The sequence below is a fragment of the Acomys russatus genome, chromosome 25, assembly GCF_903995435.1.
Source record: "Acomys russatus chromosome 25, mAcoRus1.1, whole genome shotgun sequence".
Lineage (NCBI taxonomy): Eukaryota > Metazoa > Chordata > Mammalia > Rodentia > Muridae > Acomys > Acomys russatus.
Genome location: NC_067161.1, coordinates 35,781,466 through 35,803,647, shown reverse-complemented (window position 1 = coordinate 35,803,647; position 22,182 = coordinate 35,781,466). Strand labels below are relative to the sequence as shown.

General features: G+C 44.7%; 1 protein-coding gene across 1 annotated transcript; it reads left to right on the top strand.

Moving 5' to 3' along the window:
• The first annotated feature begins 2,503 nt into the window (after window positions 1-2,503).
• Lyrm7 (LYR motif containing 7) lies at window positions 2,504-20,709 on the top strand. The gene is made up of 5 exons (XM_051168189.1): window positions 2,504-2,648; window positions 4,518-4,590; window positions 7,517-7,587; window positions 9,623-9,704; window positions 20,523-20,709. The coding sequence occupies exons 1-5, from the start codon at window positions 2,631-2,633 to the stop codon at window positions 20,591-20,593; spliced, it is 315 nt and encodes a 104-aa protein (XP_051024146.1). The 5' UTR covers window positions 2,504-2,630; the 3' UTR covers window positions 20,594-20,709.
• Window positions 20,710-22,182: the final 1,473 nt, after the last annotated feature.

Here is a 22,182-nt window from a genome sequence, read left to right as displayed (position 1 = left end):
GCTGACTCAGATTGTCCACAGTAGCAAACTATTTGCCTGGTGCTGGCTCTGACAGGGCTCTTTGCCAGCTGCAGATAGTTTAACTCTGAGGACTCTGGAGAGGGAATAAATGCCAGACAGGAGAGAGACTGGGAACTCTGAGAAAAAAGAAGGCTGCGGCTTCCCCCTGCTGCTCCTGGTTGCTGTTGATGCAGTTTGATGAGAAGTTGGAGCCGTCCTGACACAAAGATTGGACTTGCCCCAAGGAACCCAAGGAGCCTGCCCAGCAGGAAGCAGCTAGAGAGAACTCCAGCCCCTCCCCCTACTAACCTTCTTTCTCTCCTACCAGGTGCTAGGATGTTTGAAGAGACTGGGGTGGAGAAGGGAGAAAGAGGCACATAGAAGGAAGCCAGGCGTGGTGGTGCATGCCTTTAATCCCAGCACTTGGGAGGCAGACTTTGAGGCCAGCCTGGAATACAAAGTGAGTCCAGGAAATCCAGGGCGGTCACACAGAGAAACCCTGTCTTGAAAAACAAACAAACAAAACACACACACACACACACACACACACACACACACACACAAAAAAAAAAAAAAAAAAATTTAAAAAGAAAGAAAGAGGCACAAGGAACCCAAATAAAACTGGGTGCAGTGGCGCACGCTTTTAATCCCAGCACTTGGGAGGCAGAGATCACTGTGAGTTCGAGGACAGCCCGGTCTACAAAGTGAGTCCAGGATAGCCAGGGTAACACAGAGAAACACTGTTCAAAACCCAAAAAACAAAACAAACAAAACAAAAACAAAAAAACAGCCAAAAGATAAAAATAAAAATTGGAGCCAGGCTTGGTGGTGTACACCTTTATTCCCAGCACTCAGGATGCAGAGGCAAGCAGATCTTTGTGGGTTCAAGGCCAGCCTGGTGTACAAAACAAGTCCAAGGCAACCAAGGCTACACAGAGAAACCCTGTCTCAAAAAAACAACAAAACAAACCAAAAAAAAATCCAAAAAGCTTCACATTTCAGAATAGTAATTCAACTCACCTGCCAACACCCCTCCTTCCTGATTTATGTTTAAATTCGCATTGAGGAGTTTCTTCAGCTCAGTTTGCATGTCTAGACGCAAAGCAGGACATGCTCCCAGAATAATGAGATCAATGAGGAGTGCTGAGCCACCTCTTTCCATCTGTAGAGCAGCTTGTTGCAACCTGCTTAAAGCTGCAGCTCCTCTGTTACCACCCGCTTTCGTCTTTAGCATAACAGAAGCCATTTTGTTCATAAGGTGAAATTAAGTTCAGGCTTTCAGGCTCTACCTGCCTCGGAGCTTAAATAGCCTTTTACTTACAATTCAATACTTGTTGAATGGTCTGCTTGAATTAATGATATATGTTCTACTTAAACGAAACCACAATAGCCTGCTATGTTACAACAAGCTGAGGGACTGTACCATGCTTGTTAAAGAAGACTCACTCACTACTGATCTAATTTGGGCACTGTAGAACTATAGTGAAACTTTTTTTTATTACGTATGTATGCTTGCAGGAGTTTATGGTCACTGTGCGTATGTATGAGCTCAGGGGACCCAGAAGAGAGCACTGGATCTCCTAGAACTGGAGTTAACAGTTGTGAGCTGCTGGGTAGATGCTGGGAACCCAACCCAGGTCCTCTGCATGATCAGTAAATACTATTAAGCACTGAATCATCTCTCCTGTCACAGGAACTGTGCTTTCAAATAACAGAAAGGTTTGGCTAACTTTGTTGTTGTTTTTCGAGACAGAGTCTCTCTCTGTAATAACCCTGGCTGTCCTGAACTCACTTTGTAGACCAGGCTGGCCTCAAACTCAAGCGATCCATCTGCCTGCCTCCCTAACGCTGGCTGGCTAGTCAGTTTTACCTAAAAGTAACAGGAAAGGTTAAAGAAGTATTGAAGACAGATGATTGTGAAATAGAAGCAATGTGGAAATGTTTTTCCATGCCTGCGAGTCCTCAGTTAAAATGTGTATTAATGTTTTATGGTTATGACTCTGAGGTTTATAATAAAGGATCTCCTACCTCAGCAAAACCAAAGAGCAGGGCAAGATAAGTAGGGTAATGATAACGCAGAGGGTGAGGAGTCTCTGGGATCAAGTGTGTGAATGTGAGCAAGCAACCGGACTTTCTGGGGGAATAATTAGGCAAATGTAGCTTTCAGGAGTTGGCGGTCTGATCTGTACCGGCTGTGGTTGTTAGAGCTTGGCTTTGTTTGCGCACGTTTCCAAGGAGACAGCCACAGCTGGGCAACGTTAAAATCAGACCCTTTAAGAGAGGACCCACGCCCTTAAACACGAGGTAAAAACCGAGCAGGTTCTGAGGCCACGCATTAACAAACGGGCGTGAACAAGGAACGACCTGCAAGGCGGAAGGGACTCTGTACCTAACACACATGGCTCCCCGGTTACTTCCGTTCTGTGCGTAATTTGGCTCCGCGGCTTCTCGCGGTTTTACATTTGGATCTGCTTAGCAAACGCCAGGCCTCCGTCTCGAGGAGAAGGCGGGAAGAAAGGATCTCTGCATTCTGATTGGTTGCTATGCGGTAGCGTTGCCGGCTACGCCCCGGCCCTGATTGGTTGCCAAGAGGGGAGGTTTAAGAGGCAGATCGGCGGCGTGGGGGAGCCATGGGTCAGCCGGCCAAGGTGACAGGGCCGGGTAGGAGGGTGCAGGGATGCTGAGGCTCATGACCCTGGCTGGGGAGGGAGGCGACCACGAGGGCGGTGAGTGGAGTGAAAGAGGGTGACGAATTTGAGGCAGTGAGTGAGGAGGGAGAAGATCCCGAGGGGCAGGACTGAAGGAGGGGGAACAGTGAGTGAGGAGGATGACCTAACAGTGGAAGATGGTGTTGGAGGAGAGTGATCACCGTAAACTGACCACTTTGCCTTAATAAAGAGTCCAGTAGTAGGAAGATATAATCAATAAAACCGTAGGAAGTTCTTCAAATTAAAAGCACAGCATTTTGTGAACCTGTAACTAGGATTTAACTTACTTAACAGGGATACAGAAATCTCAGAGGGAGAGGCAGCATTGTTGAGCCTAATATGGCAATCCCAGGCAACATAGAGCTTGTTTCAAAATTTAAAAATCACAAAGAACTATGGGTAGAGACCTGAAGTTTGATTAGGAGTTAGGAGGGGCTGGCCTCAGACTTACCGTGTAGCTGAGGCTGGCTTCCCACTCGCAGCAATCTTCATGCCAAGAGTTGGAATTATAGGTGTGAGCCGCTACACCCAGCTACTTTCTGCATTTGCAAGGAAGTTTCTGTTTTGTTTTGGTTTTTTGAGACAGTTTCTCTGTATAGCCTTGACTGTCCTGGACTCAGTTTGTAGACCAGTCTGGCCTCGAACTCAGTGATCCACCTGCCTCTGCATCCCGAGTGCTGGGATTAAAGGCGTAGGCCACCACGCCCGGCCTGGAAAGAAGTTTCTTAGTATGGCTGTGATAGTATTTAGCTCACTACTAGGGCGATTGCTTAGCATTTTCAAGGCCCTGGCTTCCATGCCCAGCACTATGTAATGAATAAAATATGTAAATTATTTTATTAGCACCAAGGAAATATTGGCCTCAGTACCTTTGTGGTAGTAAAGATGGCATTTGCTTTTTAAATTATTTATTTTATGTACATGGGTGTTTTTCCTGCATGTATGTGTACCGTGTGTATGCCTGGTATCCAGGAAGGCCAGAAGAGGGTGTCAGATGCCCTAGAACCATAGTTACAGGGGGTTGTGAGCTGCCATGTGGGTGGTGGGAAAAACCTGGGTGCTACAAAAGCCTCAGCTGTTAACCTCAGAGCCATCGCTCCAACCCCCATTTCTTTTTATTAAGATAATAAAATATTGGTGTTTGTTTTTGTATTAATCCCCCTCCCCAAGTACTATATAAAATTACTGAGATTACTCACCCCTCACTGTTTGGTTTGAGACTACAGTCTTGCTATGGTCTTAAACTTTGGGAACAAAGCCAGGTGGTAATGGCGCATGCCTTTAATCCCAGCACTCAGGAGGCAGAGGCAGGTGTATTGCTGTGAGTTCGAGGCCAGCCTGGTCTACAAAGTGAGTCGAGGATAGCCAAGGCTACACAGAGAAACCCTGTCTCAAAAAAATCACAGAAAAGAAAAAGAAATAAAAGAAAACGTTGGGATCAAGTGATTCTCTCTTCTCCACTTCCCAAGATTCTGGGACCACAGGTCACCTAGTTCTGTGTTTTGTGTGTGTGTGTGCGCATGTGTGTGCGTGCAGAGAAAAACCTCAGTAGTTCTTGCCTTCTACCTTGTTTGAGGCAGGGACTCTAATTGCCCTATGTAGCCAGGGTAGTTGGCCCTTGAGTTTCTGGGATTCTCTCTTCTCTCTGCCATCATCTCACAACAGGCGCACAGTGACTACAGGTGTGTGCTACCATGTTCGGTTTTTACGTGGGTACCAGGGATTTCAACCCAACTCCCTAAGATTGTGGAGCATGCATTTTATCCTCTGAGCTGTCTCCTTGGTCTGAACTCTCCTTTTTCTTCATAGGTTTTACAGCTCTTTAAAACACTGCACAGGACCAGACAACAGGTTTTTAAAAATGATAGGCGAGCATTAGAAGGTAAATATATCTTTCCCTCCTTTAGAGCAAAGCATGCTTTTGTTGTTGTGTGCTTCATGTTTTGCAGTGCTAGGAACTGACCTTAGAGCCTCACACATGCAAGGCTCTGCCATTGAGCTAGGTAGCTAGCCTGAGCCTGAGACAGGATCTTAACTATCTCAGTCTGAGCACTCCGGGAGGCAGAGGCAGGCAGATCGCTCTGAGTTCTAGGCCAGCTGTCTACAAAGCGAGTCTAGGACAGCTAAGGCTACACAGAGAAGCCCTGTCTGGAAAAACTAAAACCAAAACAAAACAAAAAACCCACTCTGGCTTTGAACTTGTTTTTATAGAGGATGACCTTGAACTCCTGATCCTCCCCTCTGAGGTGCTGGTCACACCTGGTACACATCCATTGTTTAGCTGACTGCCCTTCTTTTCTGACTGTGTGGTATGACCTTTACCCTCTCTCTCTGGCATTCCATAAAGACCTTCTTATAGTATACTTATGGAAGACTACTTCATATCTATAAAGATCAAGTTTTCATATAGAATCAATGAAAAAGGGGCCGGGTTATACTCAAGACTCTTCTTAATCCCATTTCTCTGTGGTATAACCCAATTTTCGAACTTTAAAGGCAGCTGCTACCATGCTGTTTATCCCTGAGTAAGTGTAGCAGTCACTGCAGCTGTGAGAGATTATGCCCACGTGAATCCTGACTCAGCATCTCTACGTTTGAGTTTGAAGTGGTTTCAGGCTCATGTGGAAATAACAGCAGCTTTAGACCTCAGGCTCTACATGAGTTTTGTTGATTTCCACCCATCATGCATTTCCAACCTCCCTAAGAGGGCGCTAGGCAAAGTGTTCCCAGGAAATCAAATTGTGTCATTTCTTTTCTTTTCAGTGGTGGTGGTTTCTCTGTGTAGCCTTGACTGTCCTGGAACTCACTCTACAGATCAAGCTGGCCTTGAACTCAGAGGTCTTCCTGCCTCTGCCTCCTGAGTGCTGGGATTAAAGGCGTGCACCACCACTGTCCGGCTTTGTCATTTCTTTTAAATACTGGTTTTTATTATGTTTAATTATGCATGTGAATGCTGTTGCCTACAGAAGCCAAGGTGCATAGGCTCCCTGGGAGCTAGAGCGACAGGCAGTAGGTCCTCTGCAGGAGCAGTACATGTTCTTTTTTTGTTTTTTGTTTTTTTTTTTTTAACTTATTTTTTTAAAGATGTATTTATTTATTATTATGTATACAGTATTCTGCCTGCATGTACACCTGCAGGCCAGAACTTATTATTTTTTAAAGTTTATTTTGTTTTGAGACAGGGTTTCTCTGTGTAGCCTTGGCTGTCTGGACTCTTTTTGTAGACCAGGCTGGTCTTGAACTCACAGAGATCCACCTGCCTCTGCCTCCCAGCTGCTGGGAGTACAGGCGTGCGCCACCACATCTGGGTAAGACCAGACTCTTAACCACCTTACATACCAAGGAAGATGAGCACTGAAGGAGGCTCCTGTGGCATTTCTTTTTTTTTCTTTCCCTGTTGACCTGGTATATTTTGTTGCTTTAGCCAGCCTTTGTTGACTATTTCTAAGAGCTTCATATAGATTGTTCCACTAAATGCTCACAACACAGCAAGGTCAATTAGATTAGAGTAGATTAAGCTGCTGTAGTGGGAGTGGTATATGTGATACTAAAAGGGTCTTGTTTTGTTTTGGTAGCTGTCCTAGAACTCAACATGTAAACCAGGCTGGCCTCGAACTCACGAACACCTGCCTCTGACCTCCTGTACTTAGTTCAAAGGCATGCAGTACCAACCTAGCAACTTCGCTTTTATCATTCACTTTTGTGTCAGCCAAGGTGCTGAGGATTGAGTCTTCCATACTGATGCATCCCTGTGTGTGCAGGGACAGGCTACATACTTGTCTGCACTGGTTCATGCCATCCTCATGAAGCATGGTAGCTGGATGTGGTGGCACATGCATTTAACGACAGCACTCTGGAGGCTAAGGAGAAGGCCTGGGCTTTACAGTGAGACCCTATCTCAAAACAAAATAAAGCAAGGTGTTACTTTAAACATTTAGGCTTAGAGGAAAAACTTACCTGGATTTGGATTTATTAGAATCCAGTAGCTCTGTAGGTGCTGAAGTTAAAGAGAAGCTGGCCATGGTGGCCTTTAACCCTAGCCCTGGAGAGGCAAAGGATGGAGGATCTCTGTGGGTTCAAGGCCAGCCTAGCCTACGTAATGAGTCCAGAACAGCCAGGGCTATGTTGAGAGATCCTGTCTTAAAGAAAAGAAAGAAAGAAGTTGAAGAAAAAAGGCACAGGGGAGCAGAGTATCAGAGCACTAAGGTTTTTTTCATAGATTCAGCCAGCTCCCAAGAGCTCCCCAGGAGACTTGGTTAATATATTATTTCTTTCTCCTGCTCTTCCTCCTCTTCTTGTGCTTTTAGACAGAACCTCACCGTAAAGCCCAAGCTGGGCTCAGACTTGAAATCCACCTGCCTCATCCTCCTATGTGCTGCTGTTATGGTGTATAACACCATGCTTGCAACACGTCTCTCTTTTTTTTTTTTTTTTTTTTTTTTTTTTTTTTGGTTTTTCGAGGCAGGGTTTCTCTGTGTAGCCTTGACCATCCTGGACTCACTTTGTAGACCAGGCTGGCCTCGAACTCACAGCGATCCGCCTGCCTCTTATGCTGCATTTTATGAGTAACACTGAATAACATGTAAATATCATGGTTTTTTTTTTTTTTTTGTCTTTCTGTTTTTTCGAGACAGGGTTTCTCTGTGTAGCCTTGACTGTCCTGGACTCACTTTGTAGACCAGGCTAGTCTCGAATTCACAGCAATCCCACCTGCCTGCCTCTGCTTCCCAAGTGCTAGGATTTAAGGCGTGGGACACCACACCCAGCTATCATAAATATTAATTGCCTATATTTCTGTCTCTCTCTAGCAGCCAGAATAAAGATAAATGAAGAATTCAAGAAGCATAAAAGTGAGACCTCTCCAGAGAAAATAAAAGAGGTGCAGTAATAAATAGGTTTCAGTTATGATAAAGCTGGTGTAAATGTTTTTGTAAAAGAGAGGACAGTGGGAATGGAGGGCTGTGTGAAGGAAAGCCGTCACTCCACGCTGTGGACAGCCTGCCCTTGTTTGCTGTGACTCCCCGCCTCAGGATTATCTCCTGCCCTCAAAGATAACAAGGCCCCCTGGGCAAGGAACGCAGACATGGCTCTGGTCAAGTCTAGAGCAGTCGGACCATAGCAGAAGCATAACATCCTTTCTTCACTTGAGGCAAGTGACTAAAGCTAAGGAACTGGCATTCTCATCATGCTGCACTGCAGAGGGAATTTTTGGCTCTTTTATCAAAAGTAGGCTTAATCCCCCAACTCCCACCCTGGGGCTGGAGAGGGAGCTCAGCACTGGCTGTTCTTCTAGAGGACCCAGGCTCAATTCCCAGCACCCACATGGCAGCTCAGAACTGTCTGTAACTCCAGCTCTAGGGGATCAGACACCCCCATACAGACATACATGTAGGCAAAACACCAATGCACATGAAATAAAAATAAGTAAAATTTTTACAAGTGTCTCTCATGGCATTGGTGCAAGCAGCCATAATAAGCATTTTGGCTACTTGCTCAAGTGAAGATGGTTCACTGACACTAATATTTGAATGCCTAGTGCTCTCAATACATATTCACTGAAAAAGTACACACGAGTTTTTTTTTTTTTTTTTCTGTATCATGCATACCTGGTGAATACACATTGTCTTTATCCTGCTTTTTCTGTGTCTAACTTTGTATAAGCACCCTTAGGAAAAGCAATGCAGAGTAGAACTGGGTGTGCGGGAGTGTGTGTGTCTGTGTGTCTGTCATTCTAGGACTCAAGAAGGGAAGCAGCAAAGTCATGAATCCAATGTCAACAACCCGGGCTACATTGAGATACTGCAGAGAAAGAGAGAGGGGGGTGTGGGGGGGGGGGCGGGGGAAGGATGTGGTGGTGCAAACCTGTAATCTCAGCACTTGGGAGGCAGAGGCAAGCAGCTCTCTGTGAGTTCAAGGCCAGCCTGGTCTACAGAATGAGTTCCAGGACAGCCAGGGATACACAGAGAAACCCTGTCTCAAAAATACAAAAAAAAAAAAAAAAAAAAAAAAAGAGAGAGAGGGGTTGAAGGGTGGGTGGGAGATTGATTTGGTAATGGAGAAAATACAAATAAGAGAATGCCTCCCATATTTAATAGCATTTATACATGTGAATAAAATGTTAGGTAAAAATACTTTTGTTTGTTTATTTGCATTTTAAAAAAGATTTATTTATTATTATATATACAGAGTTCTGCCTGCATGTATACCTGCATACCTGAAGAGGGCATCAGATTACATTATAGATGATTGTGAGTCACCATGTGGATGCTGGGAATTGAACTCATGACCTCTGGAAGAGCAATCAGTGCTCTTAACCATTGAGCCATCTCTCTGGCCCTTTTCAATTTTTTAAAATATTTATTTTATTATATATACAGTGTTCTGTCTGCATGTACACCTACATGCCAGAAGACTTCACCAGATCTCATTATCGATGGTTGTGAGCCACCATGTAGTTGTTGGGAATTGAACTCAGAACCTTTGGAAGAGCAGACAGTGCTCTTAACCTCTGAGCCATTTCTCCAGCTCTGTATTGTTTTTCTGAGACAGGCTCTCACTATGTACCTCTCGCTGTCCTAGAACTCACTATGTAGACAAGGCTGGCCTCAAACTCAGAGGGATCAGCCTGCTTCTGCCTCCCAAGTGCTAGGACTGAAGGCATTTGCCACCATGCCCAATCCCCAACACATTTTAAAATGTATATTATAACAAAAAAAGCTCTAAATCTGTTTTTGAACAAAATATGGGGCGTATAAAGATGAAGAGCATCTGAATTGCCTGCACTTTCTACGCTTGATTCCGTCACCCACAGATAACAGCCACATGACCCAAAAGGGACCTGCAAAACTATGGTTTCAAAACCAGGGCAACCCGATGAAGCACTCAGGGGCTACTCTGCTTGATTTTTTTAACAGGTGATGAAAATAGGTTCCGACGTGGAACTGCTGCTCAGAACATCTGTTATCCAAGGCGTTCACACTGACCACAACACGCTGAGTAAGTAAAGGCGGAGAAAGTGATTGCTGAGTGTGATGCTCCAAAATAGTGAGCAATTACTGTGCCTTTGTTTGCCTTTATTTTATTTATTATTAATATTTCAGGTGTTTTTGTTTTTCTTTGAGATAGGGTTCCACTGGGTAGACCTGGCTGTCTTGGATTTTGCTATATAAATCAGGCTAGCTCCTTGAGTGCTGGGATTAAAAGTGTGACCACACCCACCACACTGGTATTACTCTTTAATAGTAACACCTGGGATTGAACTCAAATTCTCTTTGTTTTGTTTTTTTCTTTTTTTGTTTTTTTGTTTTTTTTCCCCTTTGGTTTTTGAGACAGAGTTTCTCTGTGTAGCCTTGGCTACCCTGGACTCACTTTGTAGACCAGGCTGGCCTCGAACTCACAGCGATCCACCTGCCTCTGTCTTCTGAATGCTAGCATTAGAAGTGTGCGCCACCACAGCCTGATTTATTTTTAGATATTTACGTTTTATGTGTATGAAAGGTTTGCTTATATGGGTTTGTTTGTTGTTGTTGTTGTTGTTTGTTTGTTTGCCTGATTGTGGTGGAAGTCACAGGAGGGTGTTAGAGTCCTGGAGTTAGAATTATGGATGGTGCAAGCAATCTTGTGAATGCTGAGAAAGGAACCAGGTCCTCTCTAAGAGCAGCTAGTGCTCTAACTGCTGAGCCATCTCTCTAGCACCCCTCCTTCCCCAAATCTTAATTCCTGGTTATATTGTAAAATTGTAGTTACAAATGCTTACTGTGTAGACCAGGATGGCCTTGAACTCACAGAGATCTGCCTACTTCTGCCTCCAGAGTTTTGGGATTAAAGGGTAGACCACTACCTCCTGGTCAACCAGTTTTGTTTTTGTTTTGCTTTGTTTTTTAGAGACAGGGTTTCTCTGTGTAGCCTTAGCTGTCCTGGACTTGCTGTGTAGACTAGGCTGGCCTCGAACTTACAGTTATCCGCCTACCTCTGCCTCCCAAGAGCTGGGATTAAAGGCGTGCGCCACCATGCCCGGCTGACTTTGGCCTTTTTTATGGACTTGAAGGAATTTTATATGTTCTAAATACAAATCGTTTGTTGGATATGTGTATTCCAAGAACCTTCTACTTGTAGCTTTTCCCTTTGAGGAGGTCGCTATCTTAATATAGTCCAATTGATCCATGTTTCCTTTATGCTGGGTACTTTTGGATCCTGTTGCAGAAGACTTTGTGTCAAGCAAGGCCATGGAGAGATTCTCCCATGCTTTGTTCCAAAAGGTAGCTTTTTTGCTTATCTGCTGACATAGTGCGCTTGGTCCACTCTCTTCCCACTGACATGAGCTTCCACAGCAGACAAGACCACTGAACCGTGTAAAGAATCTTGACTCTTAACTCTGTAAACAAACATGAATTAAAACCTTTGACTCCTTCACCTTACAGTTGCGAGGTGCAGATCGACTGCAAACGGGCTGGATTTTGGTTTCACCTTCATGAATTTCTCCTGGTCTAGAATTAGCATATCACTCCCCCAGCACCCCTCCCACAGGAGGGCAGCATTTTACATTCCTTCCTTTTGTTGTTGTTGTTTCGGGCTTTTTAATTTATTTTTGAGACAGCACCTCTCTATGTAGTTCTGGCTCTCCTGGAACTTGCTATTTAGACCAGGCTGGCCTCGAATTCAAAGAATCTGCCTGCCTCTGTCCCCTGCGTGTTGGAATTAGAGACCAGGCCAGGCCTAGTGTCTCCTATTTCTTGAGGTCACTTCCTGAAAAGCCATCAGTTTCCAGGCAACTCCTCGCTGGTCTACATGCCTCACCACATTTCGTTAAGATGAGTTTCAAGATGGGTCTCTTTCACTTCAAGCAGCCTGCTTCTTCCCGCTCTAGCCCAGGCAGGGGCCATCCCTGTGACTCAGCGCTGTGATCAGTATGTAGTCACACTGTTGCGCTTTCCTCTCAGCTGAAGCTTTGTGGTCAGAACTTGAACAGCTTTATAGAAAGGAGCCTTTATAAGATAACGGAAGGCTGTCTTTGTGGTAAGGCAGAAACAATAGCAGCCAATTAAGGAGACTCTTCACACCACTCACCAGTGTTGAAAACCCAAGGTTAATGTGACTGACAGGCAGCTGCTTTGGCTGTAGCTATGGTGATGTTTTCCCACAGCCTGGAGGCTTGGAGACAGGAATACGTTTTTAGAGGCTTCAGAAGTCTAGACTTCTCAAGCCAGTGCCTTCTGACAGGGCCTGTCTGTCAGCTCCATCAGGGCGTCATTCTAAGCCTGTTGTGACTTCCAAGTAACATGTACATCGAGAGGGTCTCTGGGTGAGCACCTGTTGTGAGGTACACATCGGAGAACAACACTTGGACATAGGTTCAAGACAATCAAAAGGCTTTATTAACTGGCTGGCTACCCTGGGTGTCAGGACCCAGGCGCAGTCCCTAGCCTTTCTCCCGGTGAGCATTTAAGCACAAAAACTACATCCCGGGTTGCCACACCTCATTTAGGGACTTTCCCAGAACTGTGGACTTCGATGGAGTAAGTCCTTGTTCTTGTTTTGCGGATGTGTTTGCTCCCTGTGTTCTGGGTTCCAGGCCTGAATGGTACCTCCATCATGGTGTCAGCTGTTCTACAGTCTGTTCCACAACAGTGCGAGTTCAGGCTCTGAGTTTCCCATCCTCCACACCAGTTTACTCTGTTGGTTTCTCTGGCTTTTGATAGTAAAGTGTGAATGTACCAAATGTTGTTACATGGACAGTGACCCAGCAAGCAGCTCACTTCCAGCTCAGTGGGTGACGACGAGAGGCCTCGCCATGTACCGTCCAGGCAGGAGGACCAGAGGCCAAAGCCTCCTCCACCCTGATACTTTCTTTTAGATTCTGTTGTTTAACGAAAAGATGTTTGTTATTTATTTTATGTGTATGTATGTGCACCTGAGTGTGTGTGTGTGTCATGTGCATGCAATAGCCTAAGGAGTTGAGACCCTCGGGAACTAGAGTTACCTGATGTGGATACTGGGAACTGAACTGAACTCAGGTTTTCTAGAAGAGCAACTTAACCGTTGAGCTATCTCTCCATCACTCTGTTTTGTATGTTTTGTTTTTTGAGACAAGGTCTCCAGGATACCTTGTAATTTATTAGGTAGCTGATGACCTTGTACTTCTGGTCCTCCTGCCTCTACGTTCTGAGTGTTGGGATCACCAATTTGTTCCACCATGCTTGACATATGTGTACGCTAGGCAGTCACTCTATTGTCATTGCAAAACCAAACCTTCACCTCAACAGGTGCCCTCTGAAGTGCTCACCTTCTCTCTAGTCCCAACCATATATATATATTGTTTTTGAGACAGGGTTTCTCTGTGTAGCCTTGGTTGTCCTAGAACTTACTCTGTAAACCAGGCTGGCCTCAAACTCACAAAGATCCACCTGCCTCTGCCTCCAAAGTGCTGGGATTAAAGGTGTGAGCCACCACTGCCCGGCTTCTAGCCCTGTTTTTTTGTTTTGTTTTTTCAAGACAAGTTTCTCTGTGTAGCCTTGGCTGTCCTGGACTCACTTTGTAGACCAGGCTGGCCTCAAACTCACAGAGATCCACCTGCCTCTCCCTCCCCAATGCTGGGATTAAAGGCGTGTGCCACCACTGCCCAGTTTACCCAATTTTTTTTTTTAAACTTCCTTTCTAGCATATATGTAAGACAGGCAATATTGGGTTGTATTTCTAAATATATGTGATAACATTAATAAAATATAGCAAGAGCTGGGCACAGGGACACATGCCTGTAATCCCAGCACTAGGAGGCAGAAGCAGGGGGATCACTGTGAGTTCGAGGCCAGCCTGGTCTACAAAGGCAGTCCAGGACAGCCAAGGCTACACAGAGAAACCCTGTCTCGAAAAACTATAACAACAACAACAAAACAAAAAGGAAAAAAAGATAGCAAGAAAATTTTTTCAGATTCCTCCCCTACCCACCAAGACAGGGTTTCACTTTGTAGCTCAGGCTCTCTTGGAGCTCACTATGTAATCCAGGCTGGCCTCAAACTCACTGCTTGCCTCTGCCTCTGAGTGCTAGAATTAAAGGCATACACCACTACACCAGACTCAGATATCTTCTTTTTTTTAAACTTCTGCCTCTGTGTGTGTGTGTGTTGTGTGTGTGCGCGCGTGCGCGGGCTCCACCTAAATAGTTAAAGACAGAGTCTCTCAGCCACGCATGCCTTTAATCCCAGCACTCAGGAGGCAAAGGCAAGTGGATCATTGTGAGTTCGAGGCCAGCCTGGTCTACAAAGGGAGTCCAGGACAGCCAAGGCTACACAGAAAACCCTGTCTTGAAAAACAAAAAAAGGGGGCTGGAGAGATGGCTCAGCGGTTAACAACCACATGGTGGCTCTCAACCATCCACAATGAGATATGGTGCCCTCTTCTGGCCTGCAGGTATACATGCAGGCAGAACACTGTTTAAAAAAAAAAAAAAAAAAAAAAAGACAGTCTTTCACTGAACCTGGTGCTCACTGCTTAGGCTAAACTGGCTAGCTGGCCATCCCCAGAGATCCCCACCTCTCTAGCTCTGAGACCATTAGGTGTGTGTTTCTGCATGGGTACAAGGGATCAACACTCAGGTGCTACGCTTGCACAGCCAGCATTTTATCAGCTTGCCCATCTCCTCAGCCCTAAACGTCCTGCCTTTTGATCCTTTACATTTGTCATTATCAATTACTATCTGATTTTTCCCCTAAGACAAGTTATTTTTCCCCCAAGACAAGTTAATGTGACTCAACTTATATTCATTGACTCCTCATTGTAGGTACTGGGACTTCTGTGGAACAATGGGCAGGACAAATCTGGTTCCTGTCCTTATAAAACTGAGCACCTTTGTGAAAAAATGATAGTTAAATATTCCCCCAAAGCCCTTTCTGTATGTCAGTGGCTCTCTCAGCTTCAACACAGGCAGGCAGGCACAGGGTCTTGGAAAGAATGTGACCAAAGTATAAGCTCCCCATTTCATCTTAATGAAATGTGCTATTTATGTGCCTGATATATTTAGCAATAGTTTTATAACTTTAAAATATCATTTTTGTTGTTGTTTTCTTTTTGAGACAGCGTTTCTCTGTGTAGCCCTGGCTTTCTGGAACTTGCTCTGTAGACCAGGCTGGCCTTGAACTCATAGATATCCATCCACCTGCCACTGTCTCCTGAGTGTTGTTGTTTTTTCTTGCTTTAAGAAATTGGCAGCTGGGTGGTGGTGACACATGACTTTAATCCCAGCACTCAGGGAGGCAGAGGCAGATGGATCTTAAAAAGAAGAGCTCTGGTGGGGACTGCAAAAAAGGGTGGGAAACTTCAGTCTGAATGTAACACACGAGAGAATAAATTATAAAATTTTTTAAAGAAGGTAAACACAAAAGGTAAATATCCACAACATAACAATATGCTTAATAATATGTAAAAAAGAATACATAAACAAACAGAAAAGAAGTGGTCTCAAGGTATCGCTAGCAAGTGTAGCAGACTGCAGAGACCATTAGTGAAAAATGACTGCCTTTATTGCTTAAAATTAGGTCAAGATGCTTGCCTGTGGCCTGTTTCTGGGAACGACTAGAAACAGACTTGAGGTTTATAGTTTTTGAGTGAATTATATTGCTAAGAAACCCAGGCTTGTCTAGTTTACTTCAATTCTTAAAGCCATCCTTAGTCTCCTGAACTCAGATTAACAGGAAGTAGACTCTGAAAGCCCCCAGAAGAGGCTGTCTTCCTCAAGGTTTCCATACCCCAGGACAGGAAGTGGCTCAGAGGCTAGAGCTGGCGTCTGTGTACTAGAGTGCATCAGAGGGGGTTGTGAGACTTTTGAAATAGATTTGGTAATGCCAAATTGTCAGGCTGAGGATTTATTCTGTTACCAAATTTTTACCTAGCCAGGCAGGGTGGCACATGTCTTTAATCCCAGCATTTTCAAGGCAGAGGCAGGTGGATCTCTTGTGAGTTCAAGGCCAGCCTGGTCTACAAAGTGAGTCCAGGATAACCAGGGCTACACAAAGAAACCCTGTCTTGAAAAAACAAACAAAAGCAAAAAGCAACCCCCAAAAAGTCTTTGCCTTTTCCTGTCCCTGGAATTAGAGTTTTTTGTGGCCTGGCCACTACCATGGATTCCCAACCTCATGTTTTTATTTTTCATCCATCATTTATTTCTAACTAAAGTGGCGTGGATATCTACTATGTGAGCCACAGATGGACACAACTGGCGGAGCAGATCAGCCCATTAACCAGAGGTCTCTGTGAATCTGGGTGAGGCTGTGGGGACAGGTAGTAAGTGGGAGTGTTCTGTGAGTTGCTTATGGCCCTATCACATATACAGAGAGGGACATCAAGGAAGGATGTAATGTGATTTCCAGACTTTCTGGCCTCTTTCATAAGTACCTATCTACTGAGTGTTATTTCCTCTGAAGCCATTGTTTTATTGAAGAGGAATGGGCTGGGTGGGGCTTCCCGCCTGCCCTTTGTTCTTCCTGCTTGAGTGGAAATGTGTTAGCAGAAGGGGAGGCAAACTGCTGTTCACCTAGGCCTGCAGGCAGGTTGAGAAGATCCTGGGTTCTTAGCAGCACCAAGGATGTGTACAAGCTCAGACCTGCTGTGCCTCATAATGGAAGAAAATTAGATCTGTCTCTCTGTCTCTGTCTGCTGTCTCTCCTCTCTGTCTCTCTCTCTCTCTGTCTGTCTCTCTCTCTCTTTCTCTGTCTCTCTGTCTCTCTCCCCCTCCCCCCCTCTTGTTTTTTCAAGACAAGATCTGGAACTCTATAAACAAAGCTGTCTTTGAGCTGAAAATTAAGTATCATTAAAACACTGGTAGACTTCTAATTATTCAAAGCTGAACATAATCTAAAGTAATATTAATAGGTTTAGTAATTTATTTCCCTATAAAAGACATTTGTGGGGGCTGGAGAGATGGCTCAGAGGTTAAGAACACTACTGCTCTTCCAAAGGTCCTGAGTTCAATTCCCAGCAACCGCATGGTGGCTCACAACCATCTATAATGAGATATGGTGCCCTCTTCTGGCCTCCAGGTGTACATGCAGACAAAATACTGTGTATACTTAATAAATAAATCTTTAAAAATGAAAAAAAAAAAAAAAAGACATTCGTGAATCCATATGTTATATAGTGTGATTTGTTGTTTATCTTATCTTTTCCAAGAAATTATGAGCCCCTTGAAGCGAAAGAATTTGTTGTTGTTGAGACAGGGCTGTCTGTTATGTAGCTCTGGCTGTTCTGGATTTGCCATGTGAACCAGGCTGGCCTTGAACTCACGAGACCCACCTGCCTCTGTCTCCTGAGTGCTGGGTTTAAAGGCATGCAGCACTATGACTGGCTTGCCAAGGAAAATTTCATGTTTACTTTCACCTTGTTTTTTAATGTAATATCTAGCATAAAATACACACATATGTTTGATAAGTGAAGGAAATTATTACCATGATTAAGTTAAAACCAACACAGTTGCTTACTTGGACAAAAGCACTAAAGAGTCAGTAAAAATAATGACAAGTCAGAACTAAGCAGGGGCTTTCTCATTTTATAAGCCAGATTCATCCTTCATATTACCTTATTAACTTATATTTGTGTGGTAGGGTCCTTATATGCCATGTTACGGTATGCACATGGAGATTAGATGACAGCTTTCCTGCCATTGTGTGGGTCCCAGGGACCCAATCCAGATTGTCAGGCTTGGTGGCAAGTGGTCTTGTCAACCTCTCTCTCTATTAAGTGCAAATTTCAGTTAATTTCTAGATTGGGTTTCTTTTTAATTTCTTTCTTCCTCCTCCTCTTCTTCATCCTCCTCCTCCTCATTTTTTTTTAGGTTTTTCCAAGACAGGGTTTCTCTGTATTAGCCTTGGCTGTCCTGGACTCCCTTTGTAGACCAGGCTGGCCTCGAACTCACAGGGATCTGCCTGCCTCTGCCTCCCAAGTGCTGAGATTAAAGGTGTGCACCATTACGCCCGGTTTTTAAATTATTTTTTAAGAAAGACTTATTTATTTATTTTATGTATGTGAGTGCTCTGTTTTCATGCACACCAGAAGAGGGAATCAGATTGCATTACAGATGAGGCACCATGTCGTTGCTGGGAGTTGAACTCAAGACCACTGAGCCATCTCTCCAGCCCTAGATTGAGTTTTTGCTGTCGACATTTTTTTTTATTTAAGTAATTTATTCAGATTACATCTAATTTGTTATCTCCTCACTTGTATCTTCTTGTTTCCACTCCCTTCCTCTTTCATCCTATTCCCCTCCCCTAGGTCTGTGACAGAAAGGGGACCTTGCCCCCCACTATAAGATCACAGCCTCTCAGGTCTCTTCCTGGTAGCCTGCTTACTCTTCCTCTGAGTGTCACCAGGTCTCTCTGTTGACATCTTTAAGACAAGGTCTCATGTAGTGCAGGCTGAGCCTTCTGCCCCCACTTCTCAAGTGCTAAGAGTATGGGACTGTCCCATCACACCGATCGTTTATTTAAAATACTTCAACATGGCACTTGGAGGAATGGCTTAGCAATTCAGAGCCCATGTTGCTCTTCTAGAGGACTGAAGTTCAGTTCCCATCACCCACATTGGGTGGTTCACCATCACTTGTAACTTTGCCCTGGGGGAGTCTGACATCCTCCTCTGGCCTCCTGGGACACCCACACACATGCACAGACACACATTCATATACATAAATAACAATAAGTCCTAAAAAATACTTAAAGATGCGTTTCTTTTTGTTTTTGTTTTGTTTGAGACAGGGTTTCTCTGTGTAGCCCTGGCTGTCCTGAAACTCCCTCTGTAGACCAGGCTGGCCTCGAACTTACAGATCTGCCTGCCTCTGCCTCCCTGAGTGCTGGGATTAAAGGTGTGCGCCACCACCACACAGCTACAAGGCCCTTCTAGCAGAAAGAAACCCTTTTCCCCTGGAGGTCCAGGGTGCCACTGAATCTCCAGTGTCTCCTGTGTCTAGAAAAGTCGCTTCATCTTTTCATAACCGTGTTTCAAGAGTGTAGGCAGGTTCTGAGAATGGTTGTTAGAGGAACGTTTGCTTTCTCGTTCGACACAGAATCTTATAGATCTGAAGCTGGCCTAAACTCCTTGTATAGCTGAGGATGACCTTGATTTCCAGCTCTCCTTCTTCCACCTTCTGAGTTCCAGGTTATAAGTGTGGACTACCACACCAAGGAGCTGGGGTTTGAACTCAGGGCTTTGTGCATATAGTCAGCCACTCTACTACCCGAGCCACATCCGCAACCCTGCTTTTCCCGAGACAGGTTTAGCTAGGCTGGTCTGGAACTCATTGTGTAGCTTAAAACTGTCCTCGAAGTCATGGTGATCCTCCTGTCTTAGCTTACAAGTGTGATTAAGATTACAAGTGTGGGGGCTGGAGAGATGGCTCAGAGGTTAAGAGCACTGGCTACTTGCTCTTCCAGAGGTCCTGAGTTCAATTCCCAGCAACCACATGGTGGCTCACAACCATCTATAATGAGATCTGGTGCCCTCTTCTGGTGGTCAGGCAGAACACTGTATATTAATAAAACAAATAAATAAATATTAAAAAAAAAAAAGATTACAAGTGTGAGCCACCATACTGGGTCTTACGAGGATGGCTTAGCCGGGTTCTGCTCTTCCAAAGAGGCTTTCCTGCTGGGGTGGAAGGTGTCCTGGGACTCAGGAGCCCAGGAACCACATAGCCCTGAGGTAGGACAGTGTCCCAATGGAAGAGCATCCTGAGAATGGGGGTCTAAGCCGAGCATGGTGGCGCACGCCTTTATTCCCAGCACTCAGGAGGCAGAGGCAGGCGGATCACTGTGAGTTCAAAGCCAGCCTGGTCTACAAAGGGAGTCCAGGACAGCCAAGGCTACACAGAGAAACCCTGTCTCAAAAAACCAAAAAGAGGGGGCTGGAGAGATGGCTCAGTGGTTAAGAGCACTGCCTGCTCTTCCAAAGGACCCGGGTTAAATTCCCAGCAACCACATGGCAGCTCACAACTGTCTGTAACTCCAAGACCTGACACTTTCACACTAATGCACATAGGTTAAAATTAAATAAAGTATTTTTTAAAAAGAAAGAAAAACCAAAGAGACAGAGAGACAGACAGGCAGACAGAAGACAGACAGAGAGAATGGGGGTTCAGGAACCACACAGTTCTTAGAGGAGACTTCTTCAGCAGAGGCATTGTAGCTCCCAGGGGACGATGTCCCCAACTGAGCTGAGGAACTTGGGAGCCTCAGCCCTACTCTACTTAACTTCTTCCCTTCTCTTCATTACTTCTTGGCTTCTTCTGATGAAAGAGTCACACCAGGCAGCAAATCTCATAAAAGAGATTTATTGGAGGGTCCAGGGAGTAGAGGGACAAATCCAGAGTTTGCTGCCTCTGCTCCCAGGTGAAGACAAGTTGAGAACTGAGCAGACACAGCCTTTATATAGGATTTCTTAGGGGTGGAGCTTTCTTGGGCAGAGATTTCCAAGGTGAGGATTGGTGAGATTTCAAGTCCTATGCTTGGGGGAGCTTAGTGATTAGTGGGTTTTCCTGTTCAGGGATTGGTCAGTTTTTGTTCAGACTTTTCATATAAAATGAGCAAAATCTGGGAAGGGTTCCTTTGAGGGGCTGGAGATGACCCTTTGTGACAGTTACAAAGGCTGGAAATGCCATTATGATAGAGAGGTGTCGGGGAGGGGCATTAATGTGTTTTTAGTTTCAGTTGTTTAGTTAACTGTGTTTAATAAAATGACAAAGGACTTGGTCGTATAAATTTTTATGTAACATGACGAGGAGGAATAGTGCCTGGAGTTCTAACCATCTTAATCATTTCTCTGTGTTCCTTTTAGAGCTGGTCCCCAGGAAAGATCTTCTTACAGAAAATGTGCCGTACTGTGACGCGCCAACCCAGAAGCAGTAAAGCTTCCAGGACAAAACTCGCCTCTGCTCCTCCCACTTTAAATATACACCTGGCAAAGGTCCTCAGCATGCACGCTTCTCTCTGCAGCGGCACGTTGCAAATGAGTGACAGGCTGAGGGCTGGCAGGGCTCTGAGGACGTAGACTGCCCTCCCTTCTCGCTGACAGGCAGCCCTTACATGGCGACCGAGTGCTTGGAGAGGTGGGGCACTCTCCCCTTTCCCTTTGGTAGGTCTTTCGGGCTTACCAAAGCTGTTTGCCAGTGAAGCACTTTACCAAGTTGGTGACTTTTCATCCCATGGGAAACACAACTGCTAAATAGAAAATGCTGCATTAAATTAATGTTTAATCCCCAAAATATTAAGTGGGTAAAAAATTAACATTTTTCCGACAGTTCTCTATTAAAAGCAGCCATTGTTTCCCCGAGTCCTGTGATTGTTCCTGTGGCTAACAAATAATTATGTAGCATATTTTTCTTTATTCTTATAAAGGCAACTTTCCCCTTTTTGTTTTGTTTTGTTTTGTTTTTTTCGAGACAGGGTTTCTCTGTGTAGCCTTGGCTGTCCTGGACTCACTTTGTAGACCAGGGTGGCCTTGAACTCACAGTGATCTGACTGCCTCTGCCTCCCGAGTGCTAGGATTAAAGGTGTGTGCCACCACACCCGGCTCCCCTTTTTGTTTTATGTGTATGAGTGTTTTGCTTGCATAAATGTCTATGCACCTTGTGTATGTGATGTCTGCAGAGGTCAGGAAAAGGCATTGGGTCCCCTGACCTGGAATTACAGATGGTTGTGAGCTTTCATGTGGGTGCTGGAAATTGAACTTGAGTTCCCTAGAAGAGCAGCCAGTGCTCTAAAGCACCATGCCACCTCTCCAGTCCCTATAAAGACATTTTAAACAATCTTCTGAAGACAGATAAATGAAATATTAAAATCACTTTGGGTCACTATAGAATAAAGACATCCTAACATTTTTAGGAAGTAGTGGCCCTCCGTCAGACTAATTGTGGTCTTTGTAGAATTATCTGTATTTGGATCACAGTTGGGCTTTGTTGTGAAATGCTGTAGATGCCCACCCCTTCTCTGTCTTTGTTTTTTGAGATAGGACCTCACTGTACAGTCCTGGCCTTGAACTCTGAGATCCACTGGCCTCTGCTTCCCCAGTGCCTTACATAATTTGATCCTGAGTGTTGTCAAATAAAGTTCAATTATTATTGCTATTATTTATTTATCAAAATTTAAAAACATTTATATAATCGTTAGTGAAAAATTACAGTTGAGATAATATTTATGTCATATATCTGTTAATTCTATACAGTATATATTACTAAATCTGTAAAAAGATTTATCAGATTATAGAAAGGACTTTGAGTATAAGAAAGCAAGCAGGGAAGCTGGGTGTGGTGGCACAGGCCTTTAATCCCAGCACTTGGGAGGCAGAGGCAGGCAGATCTCTCTGAGTTTGAGTACAGCCTGGTCTACAGAGTGAGTTGTAGGACAGCCAGGGCTAAAACAGAGAAACCCTGTCACAAAAAGCCAAAAAGAGGGGCTGGAGAGATGGGCTCAGAGGTTAAGAACACTGACTGCCCTTC

Excerpts from the sequence above, each read along its gene's own strand:
- Lyrm7 (XM_051168189.1), top strand. Across the intron at positions 4,591-7,516 it reads TGATAGGCGAGCATTAGAAG|CAGCCAGAATAAAGATAAAT; the intron begins GTAAATATATCT and ends GTCTCTCTCTAG. Across the intron at positions 7,588-9,622 it reads CTCCAGAGAAAATAAAAGAG|GTGATGAAAATAGGTTCCGA; the intron begins GTGCAGTAATAA and ends TTTTTTTAACAG.